The sequence below is a fragment of the Leopardus geoffroyi genome, chromosome C1 (genome assembly GCF_018350155.1).
Source record: "Leopardus geoffroyi isolate Oge1 chromosome C1, O.geoffroyi_Oge1_pat1.0, whole genome shotgun sequence".
Lineage (NCBI taxonomy): Eukaryota > Metazoa > Chordata > Mammalia > Carnivora > Felidae > Leopardus > Leopardus geoffroyi.
Genome location: NC_059328.1, coordinates 159,969,951 through 159,989,339, shown reverse-complemented (window position 1 = coordinate 159,989,339; position 19,389 = coordinate 159,969,951). Strand labels below are relative to the sequence as shown.

At 37.8% G+C, this 19,389-nt stretch overlaps 1 protein-coding gene across 2 annotated transcripts in view; it reads left to right on the top strand.

Moving 5' to 3' along the window:
* TLK1 (tousled like kinase 1) overlaps positions 1–11,826 on the top strand; it is a 147,019-nt gene extending 135,193 nt beyond the window's left edge. For both annotated transcript variants that reach the window (XM_045480166.1, XM_045480167.1), the window contains 3 exons: positions 2,553–2,664; positions 3,444–3,551; positions 10,063–11,826. In XM_045480166.1, coding sequence (XP_045336122.1) covers positions 2,553–2,664; positions 3,444–3,551; positions 10,063–10,239 — 397 coding nt within the window. In that variant the 3' untranslated portion in view covers positions 10,240–11,826. The remainder of the gene's footprint in view (positions 1–2,552; positions 2,665–3,443; positions 3,552–10,062) is intronic.
* The last annotated feature ends 7,563 nt before the right edge of the window (positions 11,827–19,389 follow it).

Below are 19,389 nucleotides of genomic sequence, written 5' to 3'. Positions count from 1 at the left end.
TGTATCATGAGTAAAAATACTTACGTGAATAAAACAACATAACTATTACAAGCAATAGTCATAAGCATGAAGCCCTCATTGTAGAAGTTTTTTGGTTTTTGTTGAAGATGAAGATTGCATTGATCTTACAATGGGAAAGAAGTTTAGCATATTCTTGGTCTTTGGACTTGACTCTCAGAAATCCCTTTTAATAACTTCATATGTATAAACTCTGGATAGAACTATAGATTCATAGATCTAAGTCTAAATGAGTGTCATTCCCTTCAGAGTACCAAGGTGTTGACAAAAATCACTTCTCAGTGAATTTTCAAACTTCTGGTCAAATTCACCAAAGTGGAGAACATAAGACTATAAGATTTCAAAACAAACTTCGTTTAGCAAAAGGAGTAAAATTTTAATTGGAGAGAGAACTGTACACAACTTCATTGAACAGGATGGAGACTAGTTTCTAGAACAGTCTTCACACAGCCTGGGCACATAATAACCAGTTCCACAGGATGCCGCCGGTCTGTGTGAACTGCACTTTCCCTATATTCTTCTAAAACCATTTTTCTCTCAAATTCTGCTTGTACCATTTTCTAGGAATATGAGTAAGATAGTAGTTCATGGATTTTTCTTCCATATTTAAAGAAAATTATCAAATTAGTAACCCCCTAAAAGTTAGTATTCTCAATCAGCAGTCTTTAGAGTTGCAGCATCGAGTCTCCTTTATAGAACCCTGGATTCTATGGACGACAGCTTGACGTAGTCGATTTAGACAGTTCTAAATAATAGATCGTCCTTCCTCTGCAGAGTTTCCTGCTATGTTGTTTCCCTCGCACTCCGGCTTTGCTAGTGGAGGTCTGGGCAAGGAGATTTACCTCTGACAGGAGGGCTGGAGCATTTCCATGTAGTAACCTGGAATGTATTTCCCATAGAAACGTTTTTAAAAATGGTTATAAGTTTTTTAGCTGTGTGTTTGGTAAACTGGGATGTTCTCTACAGTCTTTTCAATACATATATATAGTACTTTCACAAATTACATCTCATCCCCAGAAATGTATAAACTATTTGTCAGTTACCAGTTAGAAGAAAATCAGTTTTGTCCCCCCTTTCCTCTCAGGCCTCAAATGCAATTTTTCACTAAGTCCTGGTGGTCATTTCTCTCCAGCTTTGGGTCTCTCTCCCTACAATTTCTCTCTCTGGTTCTACCCTTTTGCCTCAAGAGACAGTGCAGTATAGTGTTCACAAGCCATTCTTGTTTCATAAATATACACAAAATACATATTTTTATCATAAAACAAGTCTGGCTTTTTACTTGATTTGGGGGGTAGAAAAGGATTTACATTCCAAATAAATTATTGGTCATTTTTGTTGGTTCTTTTTCAAAAAGTTTTTTTTTTTTTTTTTAAGAAATCTATCCATTTCTGCTGAAATGTAAATGATTTTATCATAGTATAAAACTAAAGGGAAAAAAAAAAACTCCTTTCCAGGATTTTTTAAGTTTATCTAAATTTTAAGGTGGGAGATGCTTGCATCCCTGGTGGATTTTTTTACTTACAATCTAAGGTGTGACAAATTTATTTTTACTTTTCCTTTATATAAAATTATGAACTTAAAAATAGAAAATAGTATTTTTGAATTCTTAACATATTTCAGATGCTGCTATGTTCAAAAACTACACATTGAATAATAAGAGCTCCTTGAGCTCTGCTCACAGTTTAGTGGGATTTTAGTTTAATGCCATAATAGAGGTACCATAACATCTGCTGGTTACGTAGGGAGGGAGCAAAGCTCAGCCTGGAGGAAACAGAGAAGGCTTATGAAGGTCCAGTGGCTCTTAAAAGAGAGAAGGTACTCACCAAATGAATTGGAGTGGTCAGGGAAGGCATTAGAGATTCATATTAAGCATAGGAAGGTGGTGGGTAGGGGGGGTGGATGCAGCAGAGGGCATTATTGGGGAACCAAGTGAATTGTTTTTGCCTAGCCAGTTTGAGGAGGTGTGGGGATGAAGGAGAAGAGGGAGTGCAGATTTTGGAAATTTTAAGTCGCTTCTAGATTAGGATGGGTCTGTGTGTACCAACAAGAGCTAGGAGGTCTTAAGCTGGTGGTTCATGATGTTGCAGTTTTTTAAACAGGAAGAACCAGGTGGTCAGATAGGTGCTTTAGGAAGAGAATTGTCTATGGTTTGAACTCAGGTGAAAGGGCGTGGGAGAGCATTTATTATTGCTTGCTCAAGTTAGAACATTGTAATTTCTAATGATTATATATATATTGTTTACAGAAATGAAAAATTTATTAGTATATATAATACATATACATAATATGTGTATATTGCAGACTTCATCACAAAGTTGTAGGTTTTGACTCTAGAGTCAGATAACACAAGGATGTAAATGCTTCAAGAGTTTTGGTCATTTTCATTGATAAAAGTCCTAAGGTTTTATGTATAGATGATAGGAGTGTTCTGGGTATTCGAAATGTACATTGAGAAGGCTTTAAGTTACAGATTCTTAACAGTATCCTTTCCTGTTTTCTACCCTCCCCATCCCCACCCCCCAAAAAAACTATAGGTATTTACCTCCTGAGTGTTTTGTGGTTGGAAAAGAACCACCAAAGATTTCCAACAAGGTTGATGTATGGTCAGTTGGAGTCATCTTCTTTCAGTGTCTTTATGGTAGAAAGGTAAGTTAAAGTACGGTGTGGAGATAAGTTGAATTTCCTTTTTAAATGCAAAGTTTAACTAACTTCAAGTCAGTGTAGATCCTTCTAAGGAAAGCCAGGCAGCTTATTTAAGTTGCTTTTGGCATCCCTACCCACCCCCACCCCCCTTTTTTTTAAAGTAAAAGAAGCTGTTAATAGTGCTAACATTTTCTGCTATTTAGGGATATTGGAAAGTGGAAAACACTTTTCATTCTCCATTCTCTCTATTTGCTCACATTGTCTCCCCTCCTCCTACTCAGTTTAGCTTTCTCGGGGAAACTTCATCAAACTTAGCCTTAATTCTTTCCAAACCTCTCTTTATATTGAAGTCAGAACTGTGAGCTGCCATAGACACTTTCCCATCCCTGAGTTGTCATTGAAGGGAGTGTATTGTGATCAAGTATTTTATTCTTTGGAATTTTCACAGACGTTTTCACTGCTTCTTACTCCTCTAATCATATTTCAATTTTTTGACCAGTCATAATTTTGATTTTTTATATTTTTATCTTGATTATATTGTAACAGCATTATTTTCTGTGCTTATTCACAACGTTTAAGCTATGTGGAGGACTGATTAGATGGGTTTACTCAGCCTGCTCTCAGAACCTTGTTTTAAGAAAATGCATCCCAAGTTCCAAATAACTGAGGACAAGATTTTTTAGAATACAAATCATTTGTATCTTGGGGATTCACTGATAATTACTCTTAGAAATTTCTCACAAAATATTTAAACATTTTATTCTTTTTTTTTTTTTTTTAAGCCATTTGGTCACAATCAATCTCAACAAGACATTCTTCAAGAAAATACAATATTAAAAGCCACAGAAGTCCAGTTCCCTGTAAAACCAGTTGTAAGCAGTGAAGCAAAGGTATTAAATTTATGTGTAAATAGGTTTTGTGAAGTAATTCTTTTCATAAATTGTGCTTAAAACAAAGTACAATTGACTTTTGAACCACACAGGTCTACTTAATGTGGATTTTCTTCAGTAAACAGTACAATACTGTAAAAGTATTTTATGATTTTAACATTTTCTTTTCTCTAATTTTTTATTGACAGAATACAGCATTTAATAGGTATAACCTACAACATATATATTACTCAACTGTTTGTTGTTGGTAAGGCTTCCAGTCAACACTAGACTATTTGTAGTTACATTTTTGGGCGTTTAAGTTATATTTGGATTTTCAGTTGTGCCCCTAACCCCCACATTGTTCAAGGGTCAACTGTACTTACAAGTAAAGTAAAAGGGATCACTACCACAGTGAAATCTGTCCCGTTGGGACTGGTTATTTGCTCTGGAAAAGTGTTTCTTCGGTCTTTGGTTTTGATAGTTTTCAAGACCCAAATACAGTCCCTGATTCTTGGATCACACCAGCTTGCTTTGTGGAGAGCAAGGGAAAATCACAAACTTAGGTTAATACTGAAGTATTTTAAGTGTATAAGAAGTAATAAAAGTAGTAATAACTACCATTTATTTAGTGCTTGTGTGCCAAGCATTGTGTTGATACTTTATCTATTAACAACCTTATGAGGTATAGATCAGTTTCTTGTTATTCCCATTTTATAAAGTAGGAAGCCAGCTAAGCCACCGTAGAAGTACGTTGTCCAGAAGCAAACTAGCTAGTAAGTAGGAGAGCTGTGGACCAAAGTATTCACTTATGCTAGACTCCAGAATTCACTGTTGACCGTATGCCACCCTACAGTAGCTGTGGAAAAAGCCTGACCTCTTCATCACCTGTGCTTCCCATGTAGCGGTCTGTGAATCTGTAATAGTGGCTTCCTGTAGTTCTAATCCATACGTCTGTGTGGTAACACAGAATAGCCATTTCTAATTAATAGAATGTTTACGGTACTTATATCTTCCCACCTTCATCCTGTTGGCCTTTCACATTTGTATTTTCACTCCTGCTTTGTTATCCTTCTCACAAAGCTCATTTCTCTGTGAGCCCTGTTGGCATCTGTTCCTTTTTAAAACCTATGAAATTGCTGAGAAAAAAAACACATGAAGTTCCCATTTTTTCTGGTGTGAGTAGTCTAGGCCATAAGGATAATTCATAAACAGGCATTATATAGTTTCTTAGAATATAGATAAAATACTGCTAGATGTTACCACTCATTGAGGTCATAGTGACCTTCATAACTGAAGATGTACTTACTAGGGTTTTTTTGTACTCTGTGCTTTTTGGAACCGTCTTGTATTTCATTTTGTCTGTTACATCTTAACTGGTGCTTTAGCAAGTTATTTGGATGACTCTTAGAAGATAATTCATTATGCTTCAGAATAAGAATATCACGTATTTTTCATAAGGTAAATATGTCTCCTTTAAAAGGAACCTGACAATGTTGGCATCTAAATTCTGCCTTCATGAGAACAGAAACTAAATGAATCAACTAAATGACCAGGCATGAATGTAGTGTGCCAAAAAGAAGTCCCATTTGATGATCCCTGAGTCTAGCCTTAGGCTCTTCCTAGGCTCCCCCACCTCAGATCTGGGATGGGGAAGATCACATTGTTTTTTGTGGGGTTTGGCATGTGTTCTTTTTCAGATCTCATCCTTACAGAGTACACCTTTACCAAGTACCTCCACTGACCTGGTGTGGGCATCTGAAGTACATTTTCTCCTTGTAGACTTCCTAACCTTGCTGTCAGCAGCTTTTCATCTTCTAAAACTCTGCCTTGAACATATCAGTCACTCTTGATATTTTTTTCTCCATGTTGGGTTTCAGTGACCACTCAGAAAATGATTAAGACCTAAGGATTCGGAAAAAATTTTAGTAAATATTAGCTAATACCCAAGGTATAATGATGAGAAAAGTTAGGTTTTGTTTTAAAAAAAAAAAAATTACTTATAATGAATTTCAAACTGAGAAGGTGCAGAATGCTTTTTAAGGTGATTAAGCTTTGATTTTAAAGTTATGTCTCTTACTTGTAGTTTCCCTACAAATGCTTTCATTCATGAATGTATCTGGAAGTTGGGAATTTCAAGACAAGCTGCTAAAGTTATTTCTAGTGTCAGGATTAAAAGGAAACAATCAGTTATCCCTTGAGAATGTTTTATCTGTTAAAAAAATTGGATGAATCTCTCAAATATAGTACTGAGTGAAAGAAGCCAGGCAAAAGAGAACATAAGCTATAATTCCACTTAAATAACGTTCAGAACAACCAAAACTCAACTACAGTATTAGAAATCAGGAAAGAGATTATTGTGGACAGAGCCAGTGCCTGGAAAGGGGCATGAAGAGACTACAGGTTCTGGTAAAGTTCTTTTTCTTGTTCTGGTTGCCAGTTACGTAGATTTGCTTTGTGCTATACACTCAGGATTTGTGTACTGTCTTGTAAATGTTAGATTTCTTTAAAAAATAAAAGGCCATTTTGAAGGACAATATAAAACCAGTTTGAGAAGGAAAAACAGATACGGATTATATTCCATTAATTTTTTCAAAAGTGTACTGATACATATTAACCTAAGAAATAAACCCCAATAGAAGTATCACTTCAGCATTCCCTTCATCTAAAGAAAGATGTTTAAAAAGGAAAGAAATATGACAAAAAGCGGCATCATACCCTGTGGCCAGAATAAACTTATAGTAAAATGGAAGGAGGGTGAGAGGAGTCTTTCAGCAGAAGAAAAATTCTAGGAGTTTACAATTGTATAAGGAAAAATGCAGCAGCTTTCCATATTCAACATAGTATTTGGAAGTTCTTGCCAGAGCAAGTAGGCAAGATACAGAAATAAAAGGCATCCAGTTTGGAAAGGAAGAAGTAAAAAGGTCACTATTTGCAGATGACAATATATATATAGAAAACCCTAAATAGACTGCACCCAAAACTAATAAAAAAATTCCGTAAAGTTGCAGGATATAAAGATCAGTACGCAAAAATCTATTGGATTTCTGTACACTAGTAACAGAAATTAAGAGAACTGTCCCATTTACAGTTGCATCAAAAAGAATAAAATTAGGAATAAATTTAGCCAAGGAATTGAAGGATGTGTATGCTGAAAACTTATAAAACGTTGATGAAAGGAATTGAAAACAATACAAATAAATGGAAAGATACTCTGTGCTCATGAATTAGAATATTAAAAAGTCCTTACTACCCAAAGCAATCTGAAAACTGAATGCACTCCCTATGAAAATTCCAATGGCATTTTTCACACAACCCACACAATAGACTCCACAATCCTAAAATTTGTACGGAACCACAGAAGAACCCTGGATAGCCAAAGAACAAAGCTGAAGGCATCAAACTGCTTGATTTTGAACTATATTTCAAAGCTGTAGCAATCAAAACAGTATGATATTGGCATAAAAAAGGGAAAAATCAGTGGAACAGAATAGAGAGCCCAGAAGTAAACCCATGCATAGATGATTAATTTATGACAAAAAAGAGCCAAGACTATACAGTAGAGAAAGCACAGTTTCTTCAATAAATGATATTGTGAGAAGTGGACCACTGTCTTACACCATACACGAGAATAAACTAAAAATGGATGAGAGTCTCGAATGGAAGAAAACACAGCCAGTAAGCTCCTTGACATCAGCCTTGGTGAGGATTTGTGGATCTGACACCAAAAGCAAAGGCAGCAAAAGCAAAAATAGACAAGTGGGAGTACATCAAATGAAAAACCTTCTACATAGCAAAGGATTCGACAAAATAAAAAGGCAGCCTACTAAATGGGAGAAAATATTTGCAAATCATAGCTGATATGGGGTGAATATCCAAAATATATACAGAGCTTGTACAACTCAATAGCAGAAAATAATCTGATTGCCCTGAGCACAGTATCTGAATAGACACTTTTCCAAAGAAGACATATAGCTAACAGAGGCACAGAAAGGTGCTCATCATTACTAATTAGGGAAGTGCAGATCAAAACCACAGTGAGATATCCCGTCATACCTGTTATAATGGCTGTTAGAAAGGCAAGAAACAAGTATTGGCAAGGATGTGGAGAACAGGGACCCTTGTGCACAGTTTGGTGGGAATGTAAATTGGTATGGCCACTGTGGAAAATAGTATGGAGTTTTATCAAAAAATTAAAAATACAATTTCCATGTGATCATGTAATTCTACTTCTGGGTATTTATCCACAGAAAAGGAAAACACAAATTGGAAAATACACCTGCACCTCTGTGTTCACTGCAGCATTATTTACAGTAGCCAAGACATGAAAACAACATAGTAGCTGAACATGTGTGTGTGTGTGTGTATGTATATATGCGTGTATATGTATATATACATGCACACACACACATTTACAGGATATTACTCAGCCATGAGAAGGAAGGAAGATCTCACCAGTTGCAACAACATGGATGGACCTTAAATGCATTATGCTAAATAAGTGAGATAAGTCAGAGAAAGACAAGTACCATCTAATCTCACTTGTATATGGAATCTTACTAAAAAAAAAAAAAAAAATCCAAGCTCATGGATACAAAGAACAGACTGGTGGGAAGCAGGGAGTAGGGGGTGAGCAGAATAAGCGATGAGGGTAGGGTCAAAGCTTCCAGTTACAGAATAAGTCATGGGGATTCACTTATATGAGGAATTTAAGATACAAAACAGAAGATACAAGGCACCTGAGTGGCTCAGTCAGTTAAGTGACTGACTTCCGCTCAGGTCATGATCTCACGGTTCATGAGTTTGAGCCCCGATTCGGGCTCTGTGCTGACAGCTCGGAGCCTGGAGCCCCCTTTAGATTCTGTGTCTCCCTCTCTCTCTTCCCCTCCCCATTCATGCTCTCAAAAATAAAATGTTAAAAAATTTTTTAAAGATACAAAACAGATGAACATAAGGGAAGGGAAGCAAAAATAAGGGAGAGGGGACAGCATAAGAGACTCTTAAATATAGAGAACAAAGGGTTGGTTGTGGGAGGATGGATGGGCTAAATGGGTAAGGGGCATTAAGGAATCTACTTCTGAAATCATTGTTGCACTATATGTTAACTCATTTGGATGTAAATTAAAAAATTAAGTCATGGGGATGTAATGTACAGTATAGTGACTATAATTAATAACACTATATATTTGAAAGTTGCTATGAGAATAAGATTTTAAATTTATCAAATGAAAGAAAAATGGGCTCCTGGGCGGCCCAGTCAGTTAAGCATCCATCTCTTGATTTCAGCTCAGGTCATGATCTCAGGGTTTATGAAGTGAAGCTCTGCATAAGGCTCCGTGCTGACAGTGTGGAGCCTGCTTGGTATTCTCTCTCTCCCTTTCTCTCTGCCACCCCCCCACCCCCAACTCATGCTGACTTGCTCACTCTCACTCTCTGAAAGTAAATAAACTTAAAGAACAGTTGTAACTTTGGTGATGGATGTTAACTAGTTACATTGTGCTGGTCATTTTGCAATATACAAATATCGAATTATTAGGTTGCACACTTAAAACTAATATGTTATAGATCAGTCAGTTATACTTCAGTTTTTAAAAATAATTGTCGTCCAGCAATTCCACTTTTAGGTATATGCCCCCCCCCCCCCCCCCCCCCCGCCAAAGGCAAGGATCAAATAGATATTTATATACCATTGCTCACAGCAGCATTATTCACAGTAGTCAAAAGGAAGAAACAATGCAAATGTCAGTCAACAGATAAATGGATAAATACAATGTGGTAATTGCATGGAATGGAGTATTCAGCCTTAAAAAGAAATGAAATTCTGATGCATGTTACAACATGGAGAACTCTTAAGCGTTATGGTAAGGGAAATAAGCCTTACACAAAAGGACAAATCTTACTCTACTTGTAGAATAGTGGTTACCAAGTGCTGGGGGAAGGAGGAGTGGGGAGTTCTTGTTTAATGGCTACAGAATTTTGACTTCTGCTTTGGATGTTGGATAAGTTTTGGATGATGAAAATGTTCTGGACATGGTCAATCTTGATGTTTCACAAGATGAATGTACTTAAAATGCCACTGAATTAACTGCATATCCAAAAGGGATTAAAATGCTAATTTTTGTTCTAGCTGTAAATTTTTTAAAAAATGAGATGCATCTCTCCAACAGGAAGTTTAAACGGTAGCAATAATCGTTTAGACTAAAGTGAACCACTAAGGATGAATTGAGTTGAATTTGAAGAATTTTATTGCTACAGAATTTTAAAGATTTGAATACTAATGAAATGAAATATATTTATTAAATGTGTTCATCCTTCTGTAGGATGATTAGAAGGGGCAAAAATTGGGGCACCTGGGTGGCTCAGTCAGTTGAGTGTCCATGATCTCACAATTCTTTAGCTCGAGCCCCACATCAGGCTTACTACTGTCAGCACGGAGCCCATTTCAGATCCTCTGTCCCCCTCTCTCTGCCCCTCCCCCCAAAATACATTTTTTTAAAAACAAAAATTTTAACTTCTGAATTTTTTTTTTAAGGCCTTTATAAGACGCTGCTTGGCCTACCGAAAAGAAGATCGGTTTGATGTGCACCAACTGGCAAATGACCCATACCTTCTCCCGCACATGAGAAGATCAAATTCTTCAGGAAACTTACACATGGCTGGCCTCACAGCATCCCCCACACCCCCTTCTTCAAGCATAATTACTTACTGATTTTCCTCCAAAATTGGCATGGTATCTTTGAATTGCTTCCAGATACACACTTGAGTTTGAGAGCATTTGATTGTTTTTGTTTCCTTTTTCACACAGACATGGTTGTTTGTGAACTGAAGTTCTTCATAGCGTCATTTGTATGAGAGTGGATCATGGACAATGAATAAAGTGTACACTTTGTAACCTTAAGCAGTGAAAGATGACTGCCTGTTGCACAGAAACAGGAATACCATACTAAGGAGAAAAATCGTTGTTTGGGGGAACACTGTAAATAACGTTTATAATACTTAAATACATTTGGTTGTTACTAGAGAGTTCTAATATGAAGGGTAGTTTTTCATTATTTAAAAACACACGGAAAAAATATTTCTAACACAAGAACTATAGTGCCTGGATACATTCTTCAGCATTCAGCAGTTAACCTGCTGAAACCAAAGTAAGAACTGAATGGCAGTGACAGTTGTGTTTTGTAGTAGTAGAATGTGAGAGTTAGCATCTTTGGACAAAGTTAGACTTTGTCACTTGCCTATTCTGGCTTTTACCAAGTTGTACCTCGGAGTCACATGTCCGTTCCCCACCCCACACACACTAGTCATGTTAATGGGAGAGCTGTTATTTCTAGATACTTTACACCTTTGACAAAATGAGCTGCTTGTTTTGAAATCAGTTGAATTCACTAAATTGCATTATCTCTGGTGTTTTCAACATGTTAGAATTAAGATTATTTTCCCTTTATTACCAGGCCTTGTTCATAAACAAGTGATAGTATGTGACCAAATGTGGACCAGACCAGTTCTATGCAGGATAATGATAAAGTTCCCTTCTAGCTCTATTGTAAATTGTTGTACAGATGTTGTATTTCAATTACCAAGTTTCAGCAGCTTATTCTTGTACAAATGTTTAAAAATACGGCTTTTCTAATTGGATATTGTATTTTTTTTAAGTCTTCTTGAAGGCGCTTTAATTGCTGCTAAATGACGTTGCTTCTTTGCTAAAAAATTTAATGACCTCTTTAAAGGTGCAAGTTGACTGTACATCATAGAGAGATATTAAAGGTTGGCATTCATTAACAATCAAGGCATGTAAAAATGATCCTTCTTGGACATATTAGGGTTCACTAAATCAGTTTCTTGGGTTCTAGGGCTGTGGAGCACATAGATACTAGATTTATAAATTGTTCATGTTTATCCTACATTTCTAGAAGGTTCTTATCAGCAAGGTGGGATGATGGTCCCATAAACAAGTTTCTTGTGGTTTGTACAGATTTGTTAAAATGTGAACATTTTCTAACTGCCTTGTATGGTAGAAACCATTATTTTTCAGGATGTTGTATTTTACTCCTGTAAGAATTATTTGTCACATTCATAATGCTGATACTTACATGTAAGTTGTCCATGTTGCGGAAAAAGGAGGTGATACCACAGATTCTCCTTAATATTGTACAGTTAAACTGTGGCTCTTATTTCTCATGTTGCAAGCCATTTTGTTTTTTCATTGTACATATAGACACATTGTCTCTTTAAGATGCTGCTGAAATTGTAGAGAATGTAGCCAAAACAGTAATAAACAGTGACAATTAAAATTTAAGGACTATGAAAATTACATTTGAAGGGAGCTTTCAAGACTTAGGATATTAACTGACTTGGCTCCTTAAGAATCAGCTCAGTAAATTCTTTAAGTATACTTCAAGTATCAAGTGCTTCAAGCTGTTTAAGTAAATCTAATAATCATTATCAAGGCTAGTCCTGGGTAAGTAACATTTAGCACCATGAGGAGTGGCCTAAGGGCTACTATACCTGTTCTTCCATAGATTAAGACAGAAATCTTATTTTTAAAAAATACTGATATGGTAACGGAATGTTAGCATTCATTGAGTGCTTTAGATGCTGCCTGCAAATTTTTCAGTTTTGTTGAGTTTTCGTCTTTCCAAATCATAAAGTATTGTCTTCACATAGTAATTGTCACTTAAAGTCCTGAATTAAAAGAAAATGCCTGGTTTTCTAAGTTTTAGTGAGATGCTAACACTAGGTCGAATAAGTGGTATGGACTAGATCACTGCGTTATCATACTATTTTCAAGTGAGTGAAAATGCCTCGTAGTGTGGAAATGCAGGAAAACAAGCCATGAAATGACACTGCTTCCCTGACCTGAGTTTAGGTAGTCATTTGGAGTCAAAGATGAATCAACTTATACGCCATCTCTTCCTAAAGTATTTCCCAACAAATGCTACAGCTTTTGGGTCATATGCCAGTAACCCAGCAGGTATAGGATGGCTAACTGAGCCAAACTGAATCATTTACTGTTACCTTCATATGGGATATTGGTAACTGTCACTAAATAATTTCAGTCTATGGCTCTAATATCTTTTGAAGCATACATTGTTGCCTGATCTACAGAATTCTGTCCTTAGAATTAAAGCATGTCTTTTTTCCCTAAGACAAAGCCAAGGTCTCCCATCAGGAGTCAGCAATGATACAAGGTAAAATGTATAGTTTCTGCATATAATTTAAAAACCTTTCTTTGATGTGAATTAGCTTTATTTAGTATATGCATGTGGAGAGGAAGTGTAGAAACCACCCTAATCTAAATTGGGAGTTGCGTAGATTTTTGGTTTTTGTCTTTCAAAAATAAAGTCAGGTTTGTTTCCTTACCACCATCCCCTTCTAAAAACAAAAACCAAAAAAAACTCAGTTTAAATGTACATCAAATGCGACTGTATATTCTACAAATACCTCATTACATGAAGCCAAAATGGTGGAGAGTTTCAGCGAAACATTTAAAGAGTATATTGTTTGTTTTGCTGTTCATTACTTATTAAATACAATGTTAACATCAGATGTTATTAGCTATGTTTTAGTGCTAATGTAGACAGCAGTTCTTTTAAGAATTTAGTTACTACATTGCTGTTTGAGATGTGAAAAAAACCTCATACTTTGATATTGGCAAGTCTTTCCGCAGTCTCACTTTAAATTTTAATATGTTATCTGAACATTTTCTTCCCTAATGCAACCGAATCTAAGTGTTCTGAAGGCTTAATCTAACCCAAAAATTGCTTTAGCAGCTAATTTTCAAGATTCAGCTGAGAAGGGGCGCCTGGGTGGCTCTGTTGGTTGAGCATCCGGCTCTTGATTTCGGCCCAGGTCATGATCTTGCAGTTTGTGAGATCGAGCCTTGCATCAGGCTCCGTGCTGCTTGGGGTTTGTTCTCGCTCTCTCAAAAATAAATAAAAGATACAACTGGGAAAATGGTGGTATATGAAGACGCTGTACTCACCCCCTCCCACAGGCATACCAAGTCTACAGCTACATATGGATCATCTCCCTCTGAAAAAGATCTGAAAACTAAATGAATTAAAAGTCAAGACAGTTCAGTCACAACTGGAGGGTAATGCAGCCCCACAGGAGACACCTGTAGAGGGCCTTGTTCTGGTGACCATGGGGGATTGTGCTTTGCCCTCCACAGCAAAGGATATAAATGATCACATTGCGAAGGGAGAGGCAGAGACATGGTCTCAAAACAAAACAAACTCCAGTGTGGCAACACAATAGGGAGAGATCTCACACTAGAGAGATGCTTCTCTAGGAAGAACAAGAGGTTGGTGCCCCACACTGGGCACTCTAGACTCCAAGGTCTGCATCAGACAAGCCACCAGAACATTTGGCTTGGAACGGGGTAGACCTGTAGGAGGTCCCAAAGTGCTATAGGAAAACAGAATCACTGCTTGGAGGGCCTGCATGCAAGCTGACTCACCCTGAGACCCGGTAGAAAAACAGCAGTTTGAAAAGCACTTAGCAACCTGCAAGTAGAAAAGATTATCACAGGTGCAGAGGTCTTGCCTGAGGAAGGAGGGGTTCAAGCCCATTGGGTCCCCCTCCCTGTCCTGGGAATCTACACCAGGAAGGTATTCCCCCATAATGTCTGGCTTTGAAAATCAGCCAGGTTTAACTCCGGGAGAGCTGTAGGAAACGGAGTCTGCTCTTTAAGGCCAATGCACTCTCAAAGTCTAAGACCCAGCACAGAAGCAGCAGATTGAAAAGCGCCTAGGTTCTATGTAAGTGAGATCTATTGACTCATTTTAAAGCCAGTGCCAGAGGAACACAAGGAACACAGATCTGTAGAAATATTCTCTGGGAAGGGCAGTGCTGATGGGCGCAATTGTTCCTGCCTTCGTTCAGCCTAGCAGGCCCAATCCTGCATTTCCCTGCAGATCTGACCCACCTAACCCATCTCTCAGTAAGCATACCTCCAAGGTAGCTGCCGCCTGCCCCACCACAGTCTGGTGGGAAGTCTTGGTTAGGACTGGCTCTCCATTTGTTTTATTTATTGACAGTGTATGTGAACAACAGATGGAGAGAGAGAACTCAGGAACAGTGATCACGGCCTGAGCTGGAGCCAAGGATCAGACGCTTAACCAAATGAGCCACCCAAGCGTCCCAAGACTGGCTCCCCTTTAAAGCACCTCTGGCCCTGTGGATGGGGGCAGCCCTGCCGAGCAACACATCCCAAAATCACTGCAGGGCCTTACAGCCACCCACACTGGGAGTCTGCCCACCCATCAGCACACCCACAAAAGTCAAGACAGTTCAGTCACAACTGGAGGGTACATGCAGCCCACAGGAGACACCTGTAGAGCGCCTTGTTCTGGTGACCATGGGGGATTGTGCTTCTGGACCCCACAGGACACCTACATACTGATACCTCTAAAACCGGGAGATGTAGCAGGCCTACATATTATATAGAAACAGCCAGACAAAAAGAAACACATGGATATGGTCCAAATGAAAGAACAAGACAAAACTGCAAAGAGCTAAATAAAACAGATAAGCAATCTACCTGATAAAAGTAATGGTCATAAAGATGTTCACAGAACTTGGGAGAAGATAAGCTCATCTTCAACAAAGGGGTAGAAAATAAATAATACGTGCACACACACACACACATGCATATACATGCATACCAGAGCTGAAGAGTACAGTAACAGATGAAAAACACTAGAAGCAATCAACAGCAGAATAGAGGATACAGAAAACAAAATCATCTAAACTAAACAGTAAAAAAAAAAAATATGATGCTAGGTTAAGGGACCTCTGTGACAACAACAAACACACCAACATTCACATTACAGGAGCCCCAGAAGGGAAAAGGGAGGACAGAAAATTTATTAATAGTAATCGGGAAAGAAACACATCCAGGTCCAGGAATCACAGAGAACCTCAAACAATATGAACCCAAAGAGGTTCACACCAAGACATAATAATAAAAATGTTAAAGGTTAAAGACTATCCGAAAAGCAACAAGAGAAAAGCAATTAATTATGTACAAGGAAATGTCCATAAGTCTATCAGCGGAGTTTTCAGCAGAAACATTACAAGCCAGAAGAGAGTAGCATGATATATTCAAAGTACTGAAGGGGAAGGGCGCCTGGCTTGTTCAGGTGGTAAACCACGTAACTCAATCTTGGGGATGTGAGTTCAAGCCCCACATTGGACATAGAGCTTAAAGTGCTGAAAGAGAAAGTCTACAAAAATACCAGGCAAAGTTATTCAGAATTGAGGCAATATAAAGAGTCAAAAGAGCTTAACACCACCAAAATGGCCTTCAAAGAAATATCAAAGGGTCATTAAACGGAGAGAAAATAGTATAAGACGAAAATTACATAAGAAAAAATTTCCCTAGTAAAAGCAAACCTATAGTAAAGGTAGATCACTTATAAACCTAGGATAAAGCTTAAAAGACAAAAGTAGTAAAATCCACTATATCTAAAACAGTTAAAAGACAAAGGGATGTAAAATGTGTCAAATACATAAATCATGGGGGGGGGGGGACGAGGAGTAAAAACAAAAAAAAATGCACTTTTAAAATTTGTCCAATCTTAAACATCCATCAATTTTAAATAGACTGCTATATAGATAAAGTGCTATATATAAACGTCATGGTACCACAAGCTAAAAACCTTATATTATAAATAAGTAAATAAAAAGGAATCCAAGCATAAGAAAGTCATCAAATAACAAGACTGGGAAAGGAGGAGAAAAGACAGAACTACAAAAACAACCAGAAAACAATTAGCAAAAATGGAAATAAGTACTTATCAATGACTTTTTTAAATTTTAATTTTATTAATTTACATCCAAATTAGTTAGCATATAGTGCAACACTGATTTCAGGAGTAGATTCCTTAATGCCCCTTATCCATTTAGTCCATCCCCCCTCCCAGAACCCCTCCAGTAACCCTCTGTTCTCCATATTTAAGAGTCTCTTAGTTTTGTCCCCCTCCCTGTTTTTATATTATTTTTGCTTCCCTTCCCTTATGTTCATCTGTTCTGTGTCTTAAAGTCCTCACTGACATAGTTGCAAATGGCAAGATTTCATTCTTTTTGATTGCCAAGTAATACTCCATTGTGTGTGTGTGTGTGTGTGTGCGTGTGTGTGTGTGTGTGTGTGTGTGTGTGTGTATACACACACACACACATACACAATGGAGTGTATATATATATACACACCACATCTTTATCCATTCATCCATCAATGGACATTTGGGCTCTTTCCATACTTTGGCTATTGTTGATAGTGCTGCTGTAAACACAGGGGTGCACGTGTCCCTTCGAAACAGCACACCTATATCCTGTGGATAAATACCCAGTAGTTCAATTGCTGGGTCATAGGGTAGTTCTATTTTTAACTTTTTGAGGAATCTCCATACTGTTTTCCACAGTGGCTGCACCAGCTTGCATTCCCACCAGCAATGCAAAAGAGATCCTCTTTCTCTTCATCCTCGCCAACACCAGTTGTTGCCTGAGTTGTTAATGTTAGCCATTTGGTTTTGATTTGTATTTCCCTGATGAAGACTGATGTTGAGCATTTTTCATGTGTCAGTTGGCCATCTGGATGTCTTCTTTGGAGACGTGTCTATTCATGTCTTTTGCCCATTTCTTCACTGGATTATTTGTTTTTTGGGTGTTGAGTTTGATAAGTTCTTTATAGGTTTTGGATTCTAACCCTTTATCTTGCATGTCATTTGCAAATATCTTCTCCCATTCTGTCAGTTGCCTTTTAATTTTGCTGATTGTTTCCTTCACTGTGCAGAAGCTTTTTTATTTTGATGAGGTCCCAGTAGTTCATTTTTGCTTTTGTTTCCCTTGCCTCTGGAGACATTTTATGAGTAAGAAGTTGCTGCAGCCAAGATCAAAGAGGTTTTTGCCTGCTTTCTCCTCAAGGATTTTGATGGCTTCCTGTCTTACATTTAGGTCTTTCATCCATTTTGAGTTTATTTTTGTGTATGGTGTAAGAAGGTGGTCCAGGTTCATTCTTCTGCATGTCACTGTCCAGTTTTCCCAGCACCACTTGCTGAAGAGACTGTCTTTATTCCATTGGATATTCTTTCCTGCTTTGTCAAAGATTAGTTGGCCATATGTTTGTGCGTCCATTTCTGGGTTCTCTATTCTGTTCCATTGATCTTAGTGTCTGTTCTTGTGCCAGTAACCATACTGTCTTTATCATTACAGCTTTGTAGTATAGCTTGAAGTCTGGGATTGTGATGTGTCAATAATTACTTTAAATGTAAATGGACCAAATGCCCCAATCAAAAGACATTAGGAGACTGCATGGATAAAACAACAAGACCCATCAGAATGCCTGGGTGAATCAGTCAGTTAAGAGTTCAGCTCAGGTCATGATCTCACAGGCTTGTGAGTTCAAGCCCTGCATTGGGCTCTGTGCTGACAGTGTGGGGTGTGCTTGGGATTCTCTCTCACCCTCTCTATCTTCCCTCCCCTGCTCTCTGTAAAAATATATATAAACTAGGGGCACCTGGGTGGCTCAGTTGGTTAAGTGTCTAAGTTGGCTCAAGTCATGATCTTGCGGTTCGTGGGTTCCAGCCCCACGTTGGGCTCTGTGCTGACAGCTCAGAGCCTGGAGCCTCTTTGGATTCTGTGTCTCCCTCTCTCCCTCTTCCCCTCCCCCTACTCGTGCTCTGTGTCTCTCAAAAATAAATGTTAAATTTTTTTTTTTAAATAAACTAAACACAAAAACAAAACAAGAGCCATCTATATGGCTTCAGACCTAATGACAGAAACCAAAAGTAAAGGGATGGAGAAAGACATTCCATGCAAATGAAAATAAACAAACAAACAAAAGCCAGGAGAGCAATACTTACATCACATGAAGTAGACTTTAAAATAAAGCCTGTAAGACGACAAGGAAGGATATTACATAATGATAAAGGGGTCACTTCAACAAGATGACATAAACAACTATATGTATCTATGCACTCAACATTGAAGCACTTAAATCTATAAGACAAATTTTAAGAGACATAAAGAGAGAAATTGACAGTAACACAATAATAGTAGGGGACTTGGACAGCCCCCTTACATGAATGGATAGATCATCCAGACAGAAAAATCAATAAGAGTAGCTTTGAATGACAGATTAGACTGGATGGACTTTGCAGATATATACAGAACATTGAATTCAAAATAGCAGAATACATTCTTTTCAAGTGCATATGAAACATTCTCCAGGAGAGATCATGTTAGGCCACAAAATAAGACTCAGTAAATGTAAGAAGATTGAAATCATGTCAAGCATCTTTTCCAACCACAATATTATGAAAATAGAAGTCAATTAAAGGAAAAACTGGAAAGGGGCGCTTGGGTGATTTGGTTGAGTGTCTGACTCTTGGTTTTTCTGCTGACAGCACGGAGCCTGTTTGGGATTCTTTCTCTCTCTACCCCTCCTACTCAAGAGCATGCACTCTCTAAAAATAAAAGAAAATTGGAAAAAAGTCCTGTGGAGGCTAAAAATGCTACTAAACAACTAATGGGTCAATGGAGATATCAAAGATTAAATTTTAAAAAAGTGGAGACAGGGTTGCCTGGGTGGCTCAGTCAGTTAAGTGTCCGACTTCAGCTCAGGTCATGATCACAGTTGGTGAGTTCAAGCCTGCATCAGGCTCTGTGCTGATGGCTCAGAGCCTGGAGCCTGCTTGCAATTCTGTGTCTCATTCTCTCTCTGCCCCTCCCCCACTCATGCTCTGTCTCTGTCTCTCAAATAAATGTAAAAAAAAAAAAAATTAAAAATTGTGGAGACAAAATAAGTATTCCAAAATATTTGGGACACAATAAATGCAGTTGTAAGAGGGAAGTTTAT